Here is a 19,000-nt window from a genome sequence, read left to right on the forward strand (position 1 = left end):
TTGCGTTTGAATATCAGCAATATCACTTACCAGTCGAATGACTTTGGGCAAGTTGCTTAAGCTTATCTGTGCTTTAGTTTTCTATCTATAAAATGGGGATAACAACCTCATATGAGGACTAAGTAAAATGTGTAAAACACTTAGAACATAGTAAACACTTAGCTATTACTGTCCTGTCTTTTCTAAACAAATACACATATTATAAAACTACCACACATTTCATGCATGAAAATTTTTCCATATTCCTGGGTCTTTAAGACAGACCCAGTACGATACTGAATAGATGCACAACTTACTTTACTCCTCAACTAGACATTTAGGGTCTTGGCAATGAACTTTTAAAAAAGGGAGAAACTTAGAATCAGATGACTTTGCCTGTTGAAACACTACAAAGTCACCTTCATCGCCATACTAGTAACATTTAGGGAATAACCAATTGACTAATCCAAGATGTCGTTTAAGGGGACTTGTTGGGGAAACAAGGGCCTCTGAATTGCATAACTCCAGGACATACTGCCTTCACATGGAACACAAAAGGGATGGTACCCTCTGGGGCTGTGTGTTACAAGGCCCCAGGAAGAGCAGTGGGGAAGAGATGACAGTCTAGATGGAAACTTCTCGAGGCCAGGCCATCACCAGACATCCTCACTCTGTGTTTAACATGAAAAAATGAACAGATGGGAGAAGGTTAATTCTTTTGCCCAATGTTACCAAAAGGCAGAGGTGGAAATCAAAGACAGGCTTGATAAACTCTAAAGCCTATTATACTGACTCCCAACCTAGGATAGCCACCTAGGCTATCGTATGATTTATATCCTGATTTCCATACTGATTTAAAAAAAAAACAACAAACCCATTGCCTTCAAGTCGATTCTGACTCACAGCAACCCTATAGGACAGAATAGAACTGCTCCATAGTGTTTCCAAGGAGTGGCTGGTGGGCTCCAACTACAGACCTTTTGGTTAGCAGCTGAGCTCTTAACCACTGTGCCACCAGGGCTCCTCCATAGTGATTAGCCATGCAAATCTGGGCATGTAACCTAAACTCCGTGCCTGTTTCTTCAGTCAAACTGAAGTTTCTCGGTGCCTCCAGGGCTGCAATCAAGCACGCACATTAGCTATTGTATAACCTTCTATGAGGTTTGTTCTTTAATAAATACGTTTCTCGCAGCACAACTGGTACAAGGAAAGGTCATGGAAGCTCCACAGACACATCTAAACTCCCTGAGGGACTGAATTGCTGGGCGGAGGGCTGTGGGGACCACGGTCTCGGGGAACATCTAGCTCAACTGGCATAACACAGTTTATAAAGACAATGCTCTACATTCTACCTTGTTGAGTAGCGTCTGGGGTCTTAAAAGCCTGTGAGCAGCCATCTAAGATACTCCACTGGTCTCACCCCTTCAGGAGCAAGGGAGAATGAAGAGAACAGGATACAAGGAAAAGATTAGTCCAAAGGACTAATGGACCACAGCTACCAAGGCCTCCACCAGACTGAGTCCAGTACGGCTAGATGGTGCCCGGCTACCACCACTGACTGCTCTGACCAGGATCACAACTGAGGGTTCTCGACAGAGCTGGAGAAGGATGTAGAACAAAATTCTAACACACAAAAGAAAGACCAGATTTACTGGCCTGAAAGAGTCTGGAGAAACCCCAAGAGTATGGCCTCCAGACACCCTTTTAGCTCAGTGGTAAAGTCACTTCCGAGGTTCACCATCAGCCAGGGATTGGACAGCCCCATAAAACCAAATGGGACTAATGAGGCACAGCAGTCCAGGGACAAGGACTAGAAGGCACAAGGGGACAGGACAGCTGGTGATAGGGAACCCAAGGTTGAGTAAGGACAGTGTTGACATGTCGTAGGGTTGTTAACCATTGTCATAGGGCAACATGTGTACTGTTTAATGAGAAACTATTTTGTTCTATAAACCTTCATCTAAAGTCAGAAAAGCAGCACAACTGGAAGAACGTAATTGATGTCACTGAACTGTGCATGTAGAAATTTTTGAAATGGTGTATCTTGGGCTATGTATATTTTCACCAAAAAAAAGGTTGAGAAGGGAGGGGCTTGACATGTTGTGGGGTTGTTAACGAATGGCACAAAACAATATGTGTACTGACTGTTTAATGAGAAACTATTTGTTCTGTAAACCTTCACCTAAAATACAATTAAAAAAAAAATCTTAAAAATAAATAATTTCTCATATATGAAATGGAGGCCTGGTAGTGCAGTGGTTAAGCATTCAGCTGCTAACCAAAAGGTCAGCAGTTCAAATCCACCGGCTGCTCTTTGAAAACCCCATGGGGCAGTTCTACTCTGTCGTATAGGGTCGCTATGAGTTGGAATTGACTCGACAGAAGTGGGTTTTTTTTTTTTTTAAATATATGAAACATAAAGTCTTACAGCTCTTTCTAGTGGTATAATTTGTATTTCTGATGCCAAAAACAATCTTTTCAACAGCTCCTATAAGCAGGAAGAAGTCTTATTTTCTCTTCCCCTAAGTCAACCTTCAAGGTGAGCACACCACCTTGTGTATAAGGGCACACACCAAGTTAGAGTTTAAAATGCATCCCACTAGGGTCAACTTAAAAGGAGCCCTGGTGGCACAGTAGTTAAAGTGCTCTGCTGCTAACCAAAACGTGGGCGGTTTGAACCCACCAGCTGCTCCGTGGGAGAAAGATGTGGCAGTCTCCTTCTGTAAACATTTACAGCCTTGGAAACCCTATGGGGCAGTTCTACTCTGTCCTATAGGGTCGCTATTAGTCAGAATCTACTTAACAGCAGTGGGTTGGTTGGTTGAAGTCAACCTTCAAGGTTGTTGCTAGGTGCCATCAAGTCAGTTCCAACTCATAGTGATCCTATGTACAACAGAACGAAACACTGTCCAGTCCTGCGCTACCCTCACAATCATCGTTATGCTTGAGCTCATTGTTGCAGCCACTGTGTCAATCCATCTTGTTGAGGGTCTTGCTCTTTTTCACTAACCTTCCACTTTACCAAGCATGACGTCCTTCTCCAGGAACTGATCACCCCTGATAACATGTCCAAAGTATATGAGACGTAGTCTTGACATCCTTGCTTGTAAGGAGCATCTGGTTGTACTTCTTTCCAGACAGATTTGTTCGTTCTTTTGGCAGTCCATGTGTATTTAATACTCTTTGCCAACACCACAATTCAAATGTGTCCATTCTTCTTCAGTCTTCCTTATTCATCGTCTAGCATGCATATGAGGCGATTGAAAACATCATGGCTTGGGTCAGACGCACCTTAGTCTTCAAGGTGACATCTTTGCTTTTAAAGATCTTTTGCAGTAGATTTGCCCAATGCATTGCGTTGTTTGAATTCTTGACTGCTGCTTCCATGGGTGTTGAGTTTGGATCCAAGTAAAATGAAATCCTTAACAACTTCAATCTTTTCTCCGTTTACCACAATGTTGCTTATTGGTCCACTTGTGAGGATTTCTGTTTTATGTTGAGGTGTAATTCATACTGAAGGCTGTGCTCTTTGATCTTCATCAGTAAGTCCTTCAAGTCCTCTTCACTTTCAGCAAGCAAGGTTGTGTCACCTGCATATTGCAGGTTGTTAATGAGTCTTCCTCCAATCATGATGCCATGTGCTTCTTCATACGGTCCAGCTTCTGGGATTATTTGCTCAGCATACAGACTAAGTATGGTGAAACGATACAACCCTGATGCACCCCTTTCCTGACTTTAAACCATGCAGTATCCCCTTGTTCTGTTCGAACCTTCAAGGTGAGTGTATGTAGGTCACTCGCCAAGTTAGATTTTAAAATGCATCCCACTAGCTTCAACTTAACAGGAGCCCTGGTGGCACAATGGTTAAGTGCTTGGCTGCTAACCGAAAGCTTCATGGTTTGAACTCACCCAGTGGCTCCGTGGGAGAAAGACCTGGCCATCTGCTCCCAGAAAGGTTAAAGCCTAGAAAACCCTACGGGGGCAGCTCTACTCTGTCACATGGGGTTGCTACGCGTCAGAGTTGACTCGATGGCACCTAACAACAGCTTCAACTCAAAGCAACTGGAATAATCTGAATCAGTATATATTTGATGTTTTACATTAAAACGATGTCAGTAGTAGACACCACTTTCTTCCTAGGAACAAAAATATTCAATTGGAAGAGGCAATCAGAAGTATTATCATCATAGAATAATCAGAGCTAAAAATTTTGATCAAGGTAGCTGAAATCCAAGTTAACTGGATTCCTTGCAACTGACAGGAAACGGTTTTTACGTGATAATTGCAATTAAGGCAGGGGAAACCCCACTGCCTTTATTTCATGCAATTAGAAACTTGTTCTATTTTATCAATTGTTCTTATTTAATCTTTAATTCAAGTCTGTAAGTGAAGAAGGTTCAAAGATTGTCAGGTTTATTAACTAAAAACTAGTTTCTAAAAACTAAGTGCTCAAAAACAACCCTACATTGATGGGGTTATGTTGAGAGGACAGGCGCCAATTAGAAGAGCTCCCAATGGTCAAAGCTGGAACAACTTGAGCAAGAAAATGATAGTATTGGATATAACCCAAAGTATCAACTAAACATCCATGACTTCACACTGATATACATGATTGAATAAATGAGTAAGGGAGAAGAGACAAATCTGTGCAAAATTCCAAATAATTTAGGCAGATACTCTGCTCTCAAGGAAGAGAAACAATCCTTAAGCGTGGACTGCAAACAGTGACTTTCTTCCAAAGAGTATAGTGTAGAAAGGGAGGTAGGGCGAGTAACTTGACATGGAAAATCCCGAGAAACACTACCTCAGCAAGGTGATCAAGGTCAATATCGGCAGTGATAAACCATGCTGATAATACATACCCTTGCTATGTGATGAAAATGGCACTTTACCTCTGAGATCTCCCTCCCCAAAACCCATAAACTGACTGCCTTCGAGTCGAATGACTCACAGCTACCCTGTGGGACAGAGAACTCCCTCACAGGGTTTCCAAGGCTGTAATCTTTACGGAAGCAGACTACCACATCTTTCTCCCTTGGAGCACTGGTGGGTTCGAACCGCCCACCTTTCAGTTAGTAGTCGAGCATTTAACCACTATGCCACCAGGGCTCCTTCCAAAAACCTATAAACCCAGTTTAGTCATGAGAAAAATTCCAATAGTGGGACATCCTACAAAGTACCTGACTAGTACTTCTCAAAACTGTCAAAGTCATCAAAACAAATCTGAGAAATTGTCACAGCTAAGGGGAACCTAAGGAGACAAGTAAACATACCATGGGATCCTAGAACAGAAAGACATTAGGTAAAACCTAAGGAAATCTGACTACAGACTTTAGTTAATAATAATGGATCAATGTTGCTGTTGGGTGCCGTTGATTCCAACTTATAGCGACCATATAGGACAGAGAACTGCCCCATAGGGTTTCCAAAGAACAGCTGGTGGACTTGAACTGCCAACTTTTTAGTTAACAGCTTGAGGTCTTAACCACTTTGCTGCCAGGACTTCTAATGTATCAATAATGGTTCATTAATTGTAACAAATGTTCCATACTAACACATTAATAATAGAGGAAACTGCGTGAGGGGCTATATGGTATATATGGGAACTCTATTACCGTCTCAATTGTTCTAAATCTAAAACTGCTTTAAAATACAGTCTATTTAAAATTTTTTCTAAGTTTCTACAGGTACACACATGGAGCCCTGATGGCACAGTTAGAGCTCGGCTGCTAATCAAAAGGTCAGCAGTTGGAATCCACCAGCCGCACCTTGGAAACCCTATGGGGCGGTTCTACTCTGTCTCAGAGAGGAACTATCAGTTGGAATTGACTCAACAGCAATAGGTCTACAGGTATACACAGGAATATAAATACATGGAAGAAAGTCTAAAGATACCCTAAACCAGTAATAGTTCCATGACAATTTCTCTACCTGCACTGTGTGAACCGCTTTTATGGAGGAGATATTTATATATTAATATAAAAATCTGAGACACATTAAGTGTAAAAGAGAAAGTAAAAACCACCATAGGCTTCTCTCTTATCAGCAGAAAAGTTTTATTCCTTTTAGTAACAATTAAACCACATCCAAGGCATTAACTTACAGACAAACCAAAGTAGCCATTTAAAGCAGTAGATACCAAGGTACAAGACATACGATAGAGGAGCTGGGGGAAATGCTTTGCCATCTGAAGCTTACACCAAGCCTTGCTTAAATCAACAGTGGAGCTCTGCTAGTGCTTGGGTGTGGTTGAGGGTATGAGTATTTCCGCAGAACTGAAGAACAGCTGTGCTTTACAAGTACTGAAGCATTTCAGACTGCATTGATAGGTAAATGTTTTCACGTTGAAGGGAAGAGGGGAAAAGTTAAATCCTCCAGTAGGGTATTTAAATCCCTCTCATAGAGCATCAGGCTGCCTTGCAGAGGGCCACGGCGGAAAAGCGGACCTCCCCTTGCTCACGCTCAGTGAATTCTCTGCAGACCTTGGCAGCATCCTGAAAAGAGGAGTATCATTAATATCCCAACAGCAACAGCTCAAAATGAAAGTTTCAAGGGGAAAGTACCTCTAAGGCCTATTAATGCTCAGAAGTTCACCCTGGTCGATTCTAAATCTTCCATTAACCTTGACCCAAATGGGTCAAGTCCAGCAATTCTGCCTCTGTTCTTTATTCTGACTCTCTCACGCAAATCCCTCCCACCCTCGCTTCTCCAGGTCTACCTCTCACTCCATATTCCTATTACCATACACCCCTTGTATACATAGGAATTACCTTTAACTAATCTCAGGTAGGTGAGGAGAGTAGACTATAGAAAGTGACCTTTCCTCCTAGGGCTTGAGGAAGAGAACGCAATCAGGCAGAGGAAAAACAGGGACCCACATCGCAGATGTGGCTTTTTAGACGCCTTGACTCCTTTACTGCTTCTAACGAATAGCTCTGGGTTTCTCCCCATTTTGTGCCTGGTGCCTAGTTTGGCAAGAGAACTATTAATTCTTTTCCTCAAATGTAAACAAGACAGGAAATTGATCTCTCTCCCATAAAGGGGCATAAGAGAAAAGTTCTCCTCAGAAATTTCCAGAGTAGAAACAAATTTCTACTAAGTAGACATTTTACAAAACAGCCTTAAGGTTTAAAGTAAACATGTGACATTTCAGGTACAGACTAGTAACAGATTCTTAACTACTGAGGGTAGAATGACATGCGGTACTAATACCAAGACCTAGATCACAAAGGTTGGTAACAGAAAATTGATCCCAATGTTAGTTATTTACCAAATTCTAGGGTTTAAATAATTCTACTCCTAACAGTTTGAGTTATCCTATGTGAGGTGGCGCAGTGGTTAAGCACTCAGCCGATAAACGAAAGGTTGGTGGTTCAAACCCACCAGCCGCTCCACGAGAGAAAGAAGTGGCAGTCTGCTTCCATGAGGATTACAGCCTTGGAAACCCCATGGGGCAGTTCTACTCTGTCTTATAGGATTGCTGTGAGTCGGAATCAACGGCAACGGGTAATGTGTATGAGGCACATTTTATAGTATGAATATAGAATTAGATGCACGTTAGTATGCGCTTTAGAAGCTTTGTTAGAAGGTCCAGTCCTTCCCCTAAATGGGTTAAGTCCAGTAATTCTGCCTGTTGTTTATTCTGACTCTCTAATGCAAATCCTTCCAACCTCTCTTCTCAGGTCTCTCTCATTCCATATTACTATTCCCATACACCCCTCGCATATATAAGAATTAACTTAAATGAATCTGGGCAGACTAGAGAAAGTGATGCTTCTTCCTAGAGTGGGTTAATTTAATCCACTAGCACTTTAGGGTTATCAGGCCCATGATGTTCCAAGGGCAGGTCTATTATTAAGAAAGGTATAGTATTGCACAGTTCCTAAGAGCAGACTCTAAAAGCAGACTCTAAATTTCAACCATTGGCTTTCCTACTTAAGTGACTGACCTTGGGCATTACTTAACCTCTCTTGCAATTCAGTTTCCTCATCTGTAAATGGGGGTAATAATACCTATTATATAGCGTCATTAAAATGATTCTATAATAGATATAAATCACTTAGAATACTGTCTAGCATAGACGGTGACAAATTAAGGCACCAATCCAGCCTGCTGCATGTTTTTGTACATCAACTTTTATTGGAACGCAGCCATGTCCATTCATTTGTATATTGTCTAGGTTGCTTTGAAGGTATAATGGCTTTGGAACTACACCTACTCCTCACTTACTGACTATCTCATTATCTGACATTTTCTATTTACAATAGCAAAAAACTACTTTCCAACTATTCTGAATATTAATGATGTACATCTGGCAGTAACGAACATCGAGGTGCAAGGCTAGAGTAACACTGGCTGTGATGATTAAGGTTATATGCCAGCTTGGCTGGGCCATGATTCTCGTGATTTGGCAGTATATAATGATGCAATCTGGCAGTTATATAATGATGCGGTCATCCTCCATTTTTGCATAAAGCCAATTTTTGTATAATGATGCTGATTTTTGCATAACGACCATGTCGATAAATGAGTGGGTGTATAAAAGGCAGAGTTGCGTAGCTGCAACAGAGAACCTATGTCCCATAAAGCCTAAAATATTTACTATCTGGCCCTTTATACAAAAGTTTGCCAACTCCTGGCCTAGCACACAGTAAGTGCTCAAAAAAGATTAGCTGTTACAACTACAAATGAAATAGTTATACTTTAACATCATTTTGCATTTATCATAATTTAGCAATTTTCTGTCATATAACTGTGTGAGGGTTAAGTTTGGGTGACAACTTGGCTGGGCCATGATTCTCAGTGGTCTGATAGTTGTATGATATTGTGATCACTTCCATGGTAATATCTGATATAATGTGATCACCTCCATGATGGGATCTGCTGTGAGTAGCCAATCAGTTGAAAGGGAGTTTCCTTGGGCATGTGGCCTGCATCATATATAAGTGGACACTTTGGGCTTTTGCTCACTCTGGATCCTGCAGCTGGCTCCTGTTTGCCTGACCCCCAGTTCTCAGGACTTGGGCTAGCAGCTTACCTGTGGACTTTGGCTGCCAATCCTGGGATTCGTTGATCTTCGCAGCCTGTGAGCAAGAGCCCTGCCCTCTGACCTGCCGATTTTGGGCTTGTCAGTCCCTGCGGCTACGTGAATCAGGAGATGCCTCTATCTCAATCCATGGACTTGGGATGTTCCAGCCTCTACAACTGCATGAGCCACTTCCTTGATATAAATCTCTGTATGTACTTATATGCTTTACTCGTTTTGCTTCTCTAGAGAACCTAGCCTAAGACAAACAGCAAATTAATTTAACTCTACAGACTTATTTCTAGGATGAAAAGGCCAAGAGTACTCTACGAACTTTCATCTAAAATTAAGAAGTTTCAATGGTCACTTGTACTAGGCAGGTTACACAGTGATCCTGGATGCTGCAGTTCTCATAAAGCATGTTTTGAATCTGCTACTCTAGTTCTGGAACAGTGGGCCATATGGGAAGAAAAAACTCCTGAACTTAACTGCCTAACCAGAATCCCTAGTACACTATCTAGAAGTCTGAGCCAAATCCAGCTGTCTTGAGAGGAATCAGCAAAGGCTCAGATTGCTGTTACTGACTACTGATGTAATCTGAAAACTGGACAATGGTCGCCTTAATCACACAATGAAGTAAAGCATTGGCTTCCAGCTAATTCTAACTGTGGGTTAAAGACAACACATAATACAGATTAGTCAAGGCTGCTCTGAAGGATCCTGTTTAAAACCAGAGGCTATAAAACAATGTAGACAGAATTACTTAAGATGATCTTTAAGTCCTGAAGACTGCTACTAACCTGGGCCATTGGTGCTGGTCATACAAAAGTGTCAGCACTTTAAAATAGACAATTTGGCTAAAAAAAATGTGGTCCCTAGAAGAGAGAGATGGATTCCAAAGATTACCTGCAGTAGGGAGTCCTGTGAACTGGTGCCATGGTTTACTGGAAAAGGCATTCGTCCATCTATAACAAAGAAGCCAGCGTGTCAATTTTCTCTGCACATATTCTGACTACTCTGTTTGCCCAGCCCAGAGAGCTTTAGACTCTTCTGAATACCACTGCTACTTCCACATAGGGAAGACTGGTTATGGTGTTCAAATGTTCCTCTATGTCCTTCCCAGGCAATCCTAATCTGTAAGGTCAAACAAGCCCAACCCAGCTACCGATATGGGGGCCTGTGCCCCATCGCCAGGTAAGGACCACATAGCAAATGTCAGACACAGCCTCTGTGGTCAGGAGAGTGGAGGTTAAGAAGGCATCCTTGAGATTTCACTTGCTCTTCAGTGACTGCTGACGGATCCCAAGTCTCCTTTGCCCTTGTTTGCCCACAGGGAGTGTCTGTAGTGCCTTGAGACAACACAGCTGCCAAGTCTTTCCCCATTAACACAAAGGGGATGAATGTTCCAAAATGGATCATCTTTCCTGTTGCCCTGAGTCAGTTAACAGAAATCACCCTGACACATCCAAATTCCTTTTACACAAACACGGTCATATTCAAGCATCGATCTTTTTCTAAAAGTGTTCTGTGCCTGAAAAAGATGATGCTAGAGACCAATTACTGCTAATGCTAGATGAAACAGGAAGAGTAAGTGTGAAAATGTCATCCCTGAACAGGTGCCAGTCTACTCTTTACTGGTTTGTGACTAAAGGCATTCATTTCCTAAGTCAGCTGCCTGCGGGGGATGTTCTGGGTATGATAAAAGGACTAAATACTCCCATAAGTCATCTTAGAACCAAACAGTAGCTTAGCCTAATTAGAAAAGAATGTCTGCATTAAGCATTATACTCTTTTAAAGAACTGACTATATGTGATCAAATGGACAACAGCAGCTGGGAAGGATAGAAGAGAAGCTTAGGGGGGAAGTGAGTTTGTATTAATGATGGTGAAATCGTTTGGAAAAGGTTGTTGAGAAAGGTGGCACGACTTGCAGAATGTAATCAGTGTTACTGAACCATATATGTGTAGAAACTGCTGAAGCAGCGTATGTGGTGTTGTGTATACTTTCACCAAAAATAAAAATAAATAAATGAAAAAAACAATACCCCCCAAAAATACCCTGTTGTTTTGACTTCATTAACAATGATGCTAACAGCCATAAAGCCATGTACCAAGCCTGAAGAATACATGAAACCATTATCAGATTCCAGAAATCGAGTGAAACATACCAAGTTCATAGAGGTGGCCATCCACGTTGTTGAACAGAATAAAATGAAAGTTCACTTTGTCATCTACCTGAAAAGAGTAAGAATTTGTTTTTTAAAGTGAGTTTTTTATAAGTCGAACTTGTTAAAAATAAGGCCTCTCATTATTTGAGTGCAATATGCTTGAGCCAACTTGCTTATAATTTAGTTAAAATTATTACACCTAATATTTGTGTATTTCCACACTAGGTCCCAGTCTGAGCTCATCAGGGTAGATACGGTATAACTGTGAGAACAACTCTATGAGGTAGCTACTATTGCACACTTTTTACTGAGAAGACAGTTAAGGCTTAAGGAGTATAAGCATTAAGGATTAAGATCAAGGCTGGAAAGTGGCAGAGCCAACTGTAGTTTTAAGGATACTGACTTTAACAGGAACCTTTGTGGCACAAACGGTTAAGTGCATGACTGCTAACTGAAAGGCTAGTGGTTCAAGCCCACCCAGTGGCTCTGTGGGAGAAAGGCCTAGTGATCTGCTTCTGTAAAGATTACAGTCAAGAAAACCCTATGGGGCAGCTCTGCTCTGTCACATGGGGCCACTATGAATTGGAATCAACTCAACGGCACACAACAACACTGACTTTAATCTAACGCAGCAATTGACTTGGAGGTTCTGTTCAGATTATAGTACCTTTAAGACCTCCAGAAATGGTCAGTCCTTGTCGGTGTATCTTACTCTCCCCAAAACAATGGGTGAGAAGAATATTTGACATGCTCAATCACTCCTTAAGACTCACTGGGATCTGAGCAAAATACTATTCTTTGAATTTACTAAAGACTATGTCAACTGCCCACTAGATTTCTGAAGAGTCATTTTTAGGAACAGGTCTAGTCAAAGGATCATTGAATTTTAGACAGAACGCAGGTAGAAATTTTAGATAGAATTTTCTGGCATTAATTGGCCTTGGGTGAGTACCATTTGCTGGGTTCCCGTAAAAGGTTCACATGCGTATTTCAGTAAAAACACAGGTGGCACCTGGACTGCCTGGCTCTGATTTGTATTTGCACTCACCCGACACTGGCCTTCCAGTGCCACAGCATCATGGGCTGCCTGAATGGCCTGCAAAAAAGGAGAAAATAATTAGCACAAAAATATCCAAGATTGTTTAAAAGCAATGCTCTGTGAAGTTCGACTCCTACCTCATTCTTTTCAAAGCATTTTGCTCTGTCTTCAGGGGACATCTTCTCCGTTTCAGAAAGAAACTGTTTCAGGACTGACCCATTCTCTTTTAAATACAAATGCATGTATTAGTTATAGATATGATAACGCAAATCAGTTCACATTTATTGTTGACTTAAGCCATTGCACAACTGGTCAAGTTTATCAACCTGAATCCTTAATATAGCCTCTCGCGATATGTATGAGCTGTCCCTTCTTCCCCAGCCCTTTCCTAACTCACTACATTCGGCCAGAGTGGCCTTCTCCATTCCTCCTGTGCAAAGCTCTTTCTTGCCTCTGCTCCCTGCCACCCCAACCCCCATTCGTCTGGCCATTTCCCACTCATCTTCACATCTCAGCTTATCACTTTCTCACAGCACTTATCTATTTGTAACACATCATTTGTGAGATTTTTCACGCCATAAGGACATGGCTGCCTTGCCTATTGCTGTATCTACAGCACCAAGCACAATGCACAATTAATATTTATTGCATTCATGACCCTACAATAACATTTTCATGGAAACAGTTCTCAATCCAAGATTTTTATTTCAGAGTGGAAACTTCAATCTCAGTAATTCAGTTATCTAGACAGACATTAACATAAAGATCTTAAATAAAAATGTAAAGCACTAAATAGCCCAGCCTAGGAACAACTGACTGTTGGTATAAACATTTTGTTTTTTGTTTTTGTTCAATGTGAATAAAGCTAGGAAGACACTGATTACACCGCAACAACAATTTATATTTTAAAAGACCTTAATTTGAATTTCCAACTCTAAACTTTAAAAAAAAAAAAAACTGTTAAATGACGACCATTCAAAAATTGGAAGTGACAGAAATCCTCTTCACTTTATGAGGTGGACTATGACTCAGAATAAGTCTCTGACACCATCATTACCATAGTGACAAAAGTGTTACAGTATCCCTGGGTCACCAAGATGGCAGTACTCTAAGTGGAGTGAGACTTAGCAAAGAACTGGAAAGAAATCAAGCTACAACTTTTAATATGGCTCAGGCAAGCCAATATTTGAAAAGACAACCTAGAAGATCTGGATGGTTATGGCCAGAGAAGCCATTTAATTTTCAAAGTATATCAAGAGTAGAACGTTGGCCACACTTACCTTATAAAAAGACAAACAAACAGTATTTGCCCTGTTAGAAGCATGGACTACCAGTTGAAGTTATTCAATTTTTAACATCACCACCCATTGTCTTCAGTCAGAAGTTAGCAAACTACTGCTGCTTATTTTGGAAATAAAATTTTATTAGAACACAGCCACATCTATTTGTTTACATCTTGTCTATTGTTTCTTTTGCTCTACAACAGCAGAGACTGTATGGTCCTCAAAGTCTAAAATATTTACTCTCCGGGCCTCTATAAAGGAGTTTGCTGACCCCTGGCTTAAATTACACGCAATGGCTATGTTACTTTAAGATATTTTAATGCTACTGATTGTTCCTCTGACAAGTGTAAGGGCTGAGACTCATTTCTTCTGTATTCTCCACAGCAACCATCAGGGCTAATGGCCCTCACCTGATTTTGTTCACAGCTGGCTCTTCCACAGTTTCGACCTGCTGCTATGCTTACCTGCAAGAACCTTCCCACAGTGACTAACCTACTCTACGCTATGTCAGTTCTCCTGTTGTTGAGACAAAGAACCATTACAAGACAGAGTCTAACCGTTGATACTTTGTCTTGATATCATCTCTAATGCTTCATGATCATTAAGAATGAAATGAGAAAAATCTAAAAGTCACTACAATAATTAGCCCTCAAGTTCTCCCCCTGCCCCTACCCCATTTAGGCCGTCTGCAAACTGGAAGAGCACATACAAGAGGCAGTACAAAACTGTTTATTACCCACACGTCCACGCCAGGTGGATAATGCCAAACTATGCTTCTTGGCAAATAAGTTTCCTTCTCTCAAAAAAGACAAATAATAAGAATTCACCCACTGGTTTACATTTAGATAAGTTGTTGGGTGCTACTGAGTTGATTATGACTCACAGCAACCCCATGTGATGGAGGTGAACTGCCCCAGAGTTCCCTTGGCTCTAATGTTTATGAAAGCAGATCGCCAGGCTTTTCTTCCTCGGAACTGCTGGGTGGGTTGGAACTGCCAACCTTCTGATTAATAGCTGAGCGCTTAACCATTGTGCCACCAGGGTTCCTTAGATAAGTAGTAGCTGCGGCTAAGCAGGTTTCAAGTACTTTTAAGGCAATAACTTTGCTGAATAGAACCTGGGGGCTTTTGGAATGAAGAGTTCCAGTTAACTGTGCTTTCTTAACTTCCCATTCAAAACATAACTAGAGGGGGGTAGGCCTGAAAACCCACACTTACCAAACTCCAGTTTGTCCTGATTATTGGCCACTGCATGTATAAGTCCGATTGTACCACAGGAGTTCCCAATGGTCTGCTTCATGAAATACACTTTAGGACTAACTTCTTGTCCCTTCAGTTCTTCAATCTGTTTTTTCCTGAAATTCTCATGCTGTGAATGTAACAGACATTTTTCTATTTCAAAGTAAAAACGCAAAGAACAGATGGCAGCACAGCAAGTTCTACCACCTAAACAGAAAAGCAAGCGGGATGTGTGACCAGGAGCCTTGATTCTAGCTGCTGGCCAGTACCCAGAGACTGGCCTGTCTGCCTCCCACACTCACACTAGCCCGGTGGGGTTCTGAGCTTCTGAGACTCCACCCTGATGCTGCAGTGCAGTAACTGCCTTGGACATTGTCCAAGGCCTTGTCTAGACGCCACAGCAACCTTTTAGCTCCAAACGGATGGTGTCATGAAGTCAGAAAAACAGACCAACTCATTATTTTCTTTAACACTAACGACAGTATTTCGGTATCCCGATCAAGCTTGGTCAATTTAATGCCCAATAAGAATACCAGCTAGTTTATACCTCACTGTTCTTCAAAGCGCTACTTTCACCCTGCCCAAGTATCCAAACCCACCAAACCCATTGCCAGCCAGTTGATGCCAACTCACAGTGACCCTATAGGACACAGCAGAACTGCCCCACAGTTTCCAAGGAGCGGCTGGTAGATTCGAACTGCTGAACCTTTTTTTTGGTTAGCAGCTGAATGCTTAATCACTGCACCACCAGGGCTTCCCTGTCCAAGTATACTGCTCTTAAATAAATAAACGAAACAAAGCTTAACTGTTCAAGGAGCAATTCAAAGAAATTAACTCTTTCCTTTTTTTTTATTGGGGGGGGGTAGTAGGGAAAGACAATTGGTCTAGGGTATCTGGCAGTGCTTTTTACAAAAACTTCTCATCCTACAAGAGGTAGATGTGACACTTGTTTGGCCTTGCCAGCTATACAGGTTGAGGACAGATTAGCAATTTGGAGGGTAGGGGGAGACTAGTAAACAAACGGGACTAGAAGATGGTTTTAGTCTTTTGCAAGGTAACTTAGCGTGCTTGTCTGGACCTTTCACTAACCAGTTTTAAAGACCTTGATAGTATGACTTCTCAGTCAAAAACCAGGGTGCTAATACTATAGAAAGTCCTGGTGGCACAGTGGTTAAAAGCTTGTCTGCTAACCAAAAGGTCGGCAGTTCGAGTCCACCAGCCACTCCTTGGAAACCCTACAGGGCAATTCCATCTGTCCTATAGGGTCACTATGAGTCAGGATCGACTCGATGGCAATGGGTTGTTTTTTTTTTGTTAATGATACAGAAACCAATTTCTCATAACTAGCAAGATTCAGACAGAATACCAGAAGCATATTTCCAATTCTAGTAGCTTTGCATTACTACGCATGGCATTGAAGTTTGAGTTTAAGCCTGCTCTGTGGCACAATCAGAGAACAAGGTCTCTTCTGCTGATTTAAGATCTGCATCATTCCACAACTGGCCATAGGCACCAGAACTTAAACTCCAATTAGTAGGAAGTTCTAGCATCGTATCTACCAGATCCTTGAATTGTTGCTCATTGACAAGAATTTTCACTTTTCTAGGTTAATTAAAGAGGAGGGGTGGATAGCATGGTCCTTTAGAGCTCCTGCATGGAGACACTTCTGTAACTATTTCACTGTGACTTAAAATTAATGTTTTAGAAGTGGTCCATTTAGGATTTCATAATGTTCCCAGAGTTAAATCAGATGCTTTCTAAATTAATATTAGCTTGTTTGGAAATCAGTCTATACACCTCAACTTTTCTTTGAATTTGCTTCCGTGTTTAGCCCAGTAGGTGTTTTATTTAGCTGAATAGGTGCTCAATAAATCCGATGGAATGAACTGGAGTTCTTTCAAACATAAGCCATTCAAACCAGAATGTTCTCTAACAAGAGCTGCTTGATCCAGCAAAAGGAGACCAGCGAGCTTTTGAAAGGCAAAACACGCTGCACTACTGCCTCCCGGAGGCCTTGCCTCTTAAGTGCTGCTCAAAACCTGAGTCATCATGGTTCCTCTAATAAGAAAGCTCTGCCGAGACACTCAAGTGAAACAGAGGCTGCCCTTGATTTGGTCAAAAGGAGAGACAAATTGTGACTGGCGATTATTTGATGGCTCCCTTTTTGCCTAAACAGAGGTTTTAGCAATAAAAATTTATCAGTGGGAATATAATAGCTTTAATAGGGATTTTTAATCCACATTTAGCCCATTTACCATGAGGAAGGCCTGGAAATTCCACAGGGATTGATTTATGCTGAGGATGCATCTAGGATATCCAGCGTTAGGATGGTGCTTCAGTAAAGCTCACTCGGTGGTTTGGAGTGATGCCCCAAATGCTAATGCCCCAAGTTTTGCTAAGCATATGATCAGGCAATGTCATGCTACATAGTTGGGATTCCATACATCATAAGACAACAATTATCCCAGCTACCTTTTTATACTTGGTTCTCAGGCTATGAGGTATCTATATCCATGCACACCTGCAGGAGGTGGATCATCTAAAGGGAAATGAAAAGGTGTTTCCAAGACTGCTCTAATACCCTCACCCATTTCTTACAGCTACAAAGTCTGAAACGAAAGAGGGTAAGAGAGGGTGGAAAGACCCACACAGAAACCATACACAAATATTAAGCTTAAAAGACACATTCAAGAGCCTAAAAACCAGTGCGCATGTTATAGGAGATATAAGGGGGACTGCAGAGGGGAAGGGTGAATGGAAAAAATCCCAAGTCCACCTGGAAACCCAGCCCTTGCAGGCAGTGGAGGTGCAGAATTAGAGAACCTATTGTTTCCTAGGGATTTAGGCACGCCCATTCCCCTCCATTTTATGGCAAGGTGGGAGTCTGAGAACCAAACAATGAGCTGATAGGTAGGTCACAGCCCTGAAAGGAACAACCAGCCAGCTATTCCTGGGCGTGGAAGGCTCAGAAAAGGCTCTTGGTGTTACAGACTATCTAGGTTTAAGCGAACTCAGGAGTACGATGACTTATTTCCCTAGATATTTGGGAGGACAAAACTGAGACGCTACTTCTCTTCCAAATTTAAGGCAACGCTGGCTGGATTAAGTGAAAAGGCAGTGAATGCTATTACAACAGGCGTCCTAAACAGTAGGTTATCACGAAAGCGGAGGCTCCTCCCTTCCCGGCGGCGCAACCTTTATGCCCCGTGGGGAGGAGAGCCAAGTCTACAGCCCTCCACGCCTCACTCAGGTTCGGGAGTAGTACGCACTGCCAGGCCCCACGCCCTACCTGAGCCGTCAGGGGAAAGAGCAGCAGGAGGGCGCAGGCAGGCGCTGGCAGAGAGCCCAGAGTCTCCTCCTCCAGCCCCAGCACATCCACGAAGCGCCACTGGCCGGCGACCCCTAACCGGGCCAGCACCTGCGGAGAAGAGACGAGGCCAGGCGCACGGGAACAGGCAAGTCACGAGCACCTACTCCGAAGGCGGGACCGCTTCGCGCGCGTTCTGCGCCCCCACCCGACCTTGGGAGAAGTCCGAGCCCCGCCCCGCTCCCCCCACCCCTTCTCGCGCAATGACACAGCACAAAGCGCGGCCCAGGCGCTGCCCACACGTGGCTCCCGTGAAGCTGGGCACCCGAGTCCGAGCGGCCAGCGCCACGCCCTCCGGAGCTCGGCCTGGCGCCGGCAACTGAGCGCAGCCTCTTCCATCCCTATCCCCCGCCCCCGACAGGTTTCGCAGAGTCACCACCCAAATGCAGGGGGAGAGCGCAGGGCGAGGCTCCGTCTCCGCAAAGCAGCCGGAGCCCGTGGGCGCCTCCGCCTCGGCGCTCCCGGGGGACGTGGACAGAGGCAACGCGAGACGCCACTCACTTTGTTCAGCATCTGAAAGGCAAATACAAAGGAAAAAAATAAAATCGGTCCATGATACAGCTACCTAGCCAGAGTTTTACCTGCACCTGGCGCTCACCTCGGGGTTAATCTCCATCGGTTTGAGCTGCATCTTCGAGAAGAGCAAGAGAAGCCACAATCGTGAGAACAGGCAAAACAGCAAGCGGAGCCGCCCAGGCTGACACTATAAAGCGCCGGCCTGACGCACTGTGGGACTTGCGCAGGGGGAGCGGGGGCAAAACCAAGCGATGGGAAAACGACGAGGTGCAGCCAAATAGGCATGAACCCCCCATGCGCAGCGCCAAGTGGTACGGCCGAGGCCCAAACCTTGCAGTCTCGCTTGCTGGTGAGATAATCTGGTGGTGGTGGAGGTGGATTTTGC

General features: G+C 43.0%; 1 protein-coding gene across 1 annotated transcript; it reads right to left on the minus strand.

Moving 5' to 3' along the window:
- Positions 1-6,386: 6,386 nt before the first annotated feature.
- Positions 6,387-18,737, minus strand: UCHL1 (ubiquitin C-terminal hydrolase L1). Its single transcript, XM_004384653.1, has 9 exons — positions 18,698-18,737; positions 18,601-18,612; positions 18,022-18,150; positions 14,712-14,862; positions 12,349-12,434; positions 12,221-12,268; positions 11,173-11,239; positions 9,911-9,969; positions 6,387-6,473 (listed from the first exon to the last, which is right to left on the minus strand). Exons 1-9 carry the CDS (start codon positions 18,728-18,730, stop codon positions 6,387-6,389), a joined length of 672 nt encoding a protein of 223 aa, XP_004384710.1. The 5' UTR covers positions 18,731-18,737.
- Positions 18,738-19,000: the final 263 nt, after the last annotated feature.

Source organism: Trichechus manatus, unplaced genomic scaffold, assembly GCF_000243295.1.
Source record: "Trichechus manatus latirostris isolate Lorelei unplaced genomic scaffold, TriManLat1.0 scaffold00126, whole genome shotgun sequence".
NCBI classification, from domain to species: Eukaryota; Metazoa; Chordata; class Mammalia; order Sirenia; family Trichechidae; genus Trichechus; species Trichechus manatus.

Excerpts from the sequence above, each read along its gene's own strand:
- UCHL1 (XM_004384653.1), bottom strand. The coding sequence starts at position 18,730 with ATGCAGCTCAAACCGATGGAGATTAACCCCGAG. Across the intron at positions 14,863-18,021 it reads TCTTTCCCCTGACGGCTCAG|CATGAGAATTTCAGGAAAAA; the intron begins GTAGGGCGTGGG and ends TTACATTCACAG. Across the intron at positions 11,240-12,220 it reads CACTGGAAGGCCAGTGTCGG|GTAGATGACAAAGTGAACTT; the intron begins GTGAGTGCAAAT and ends TACTCTTTTCAG.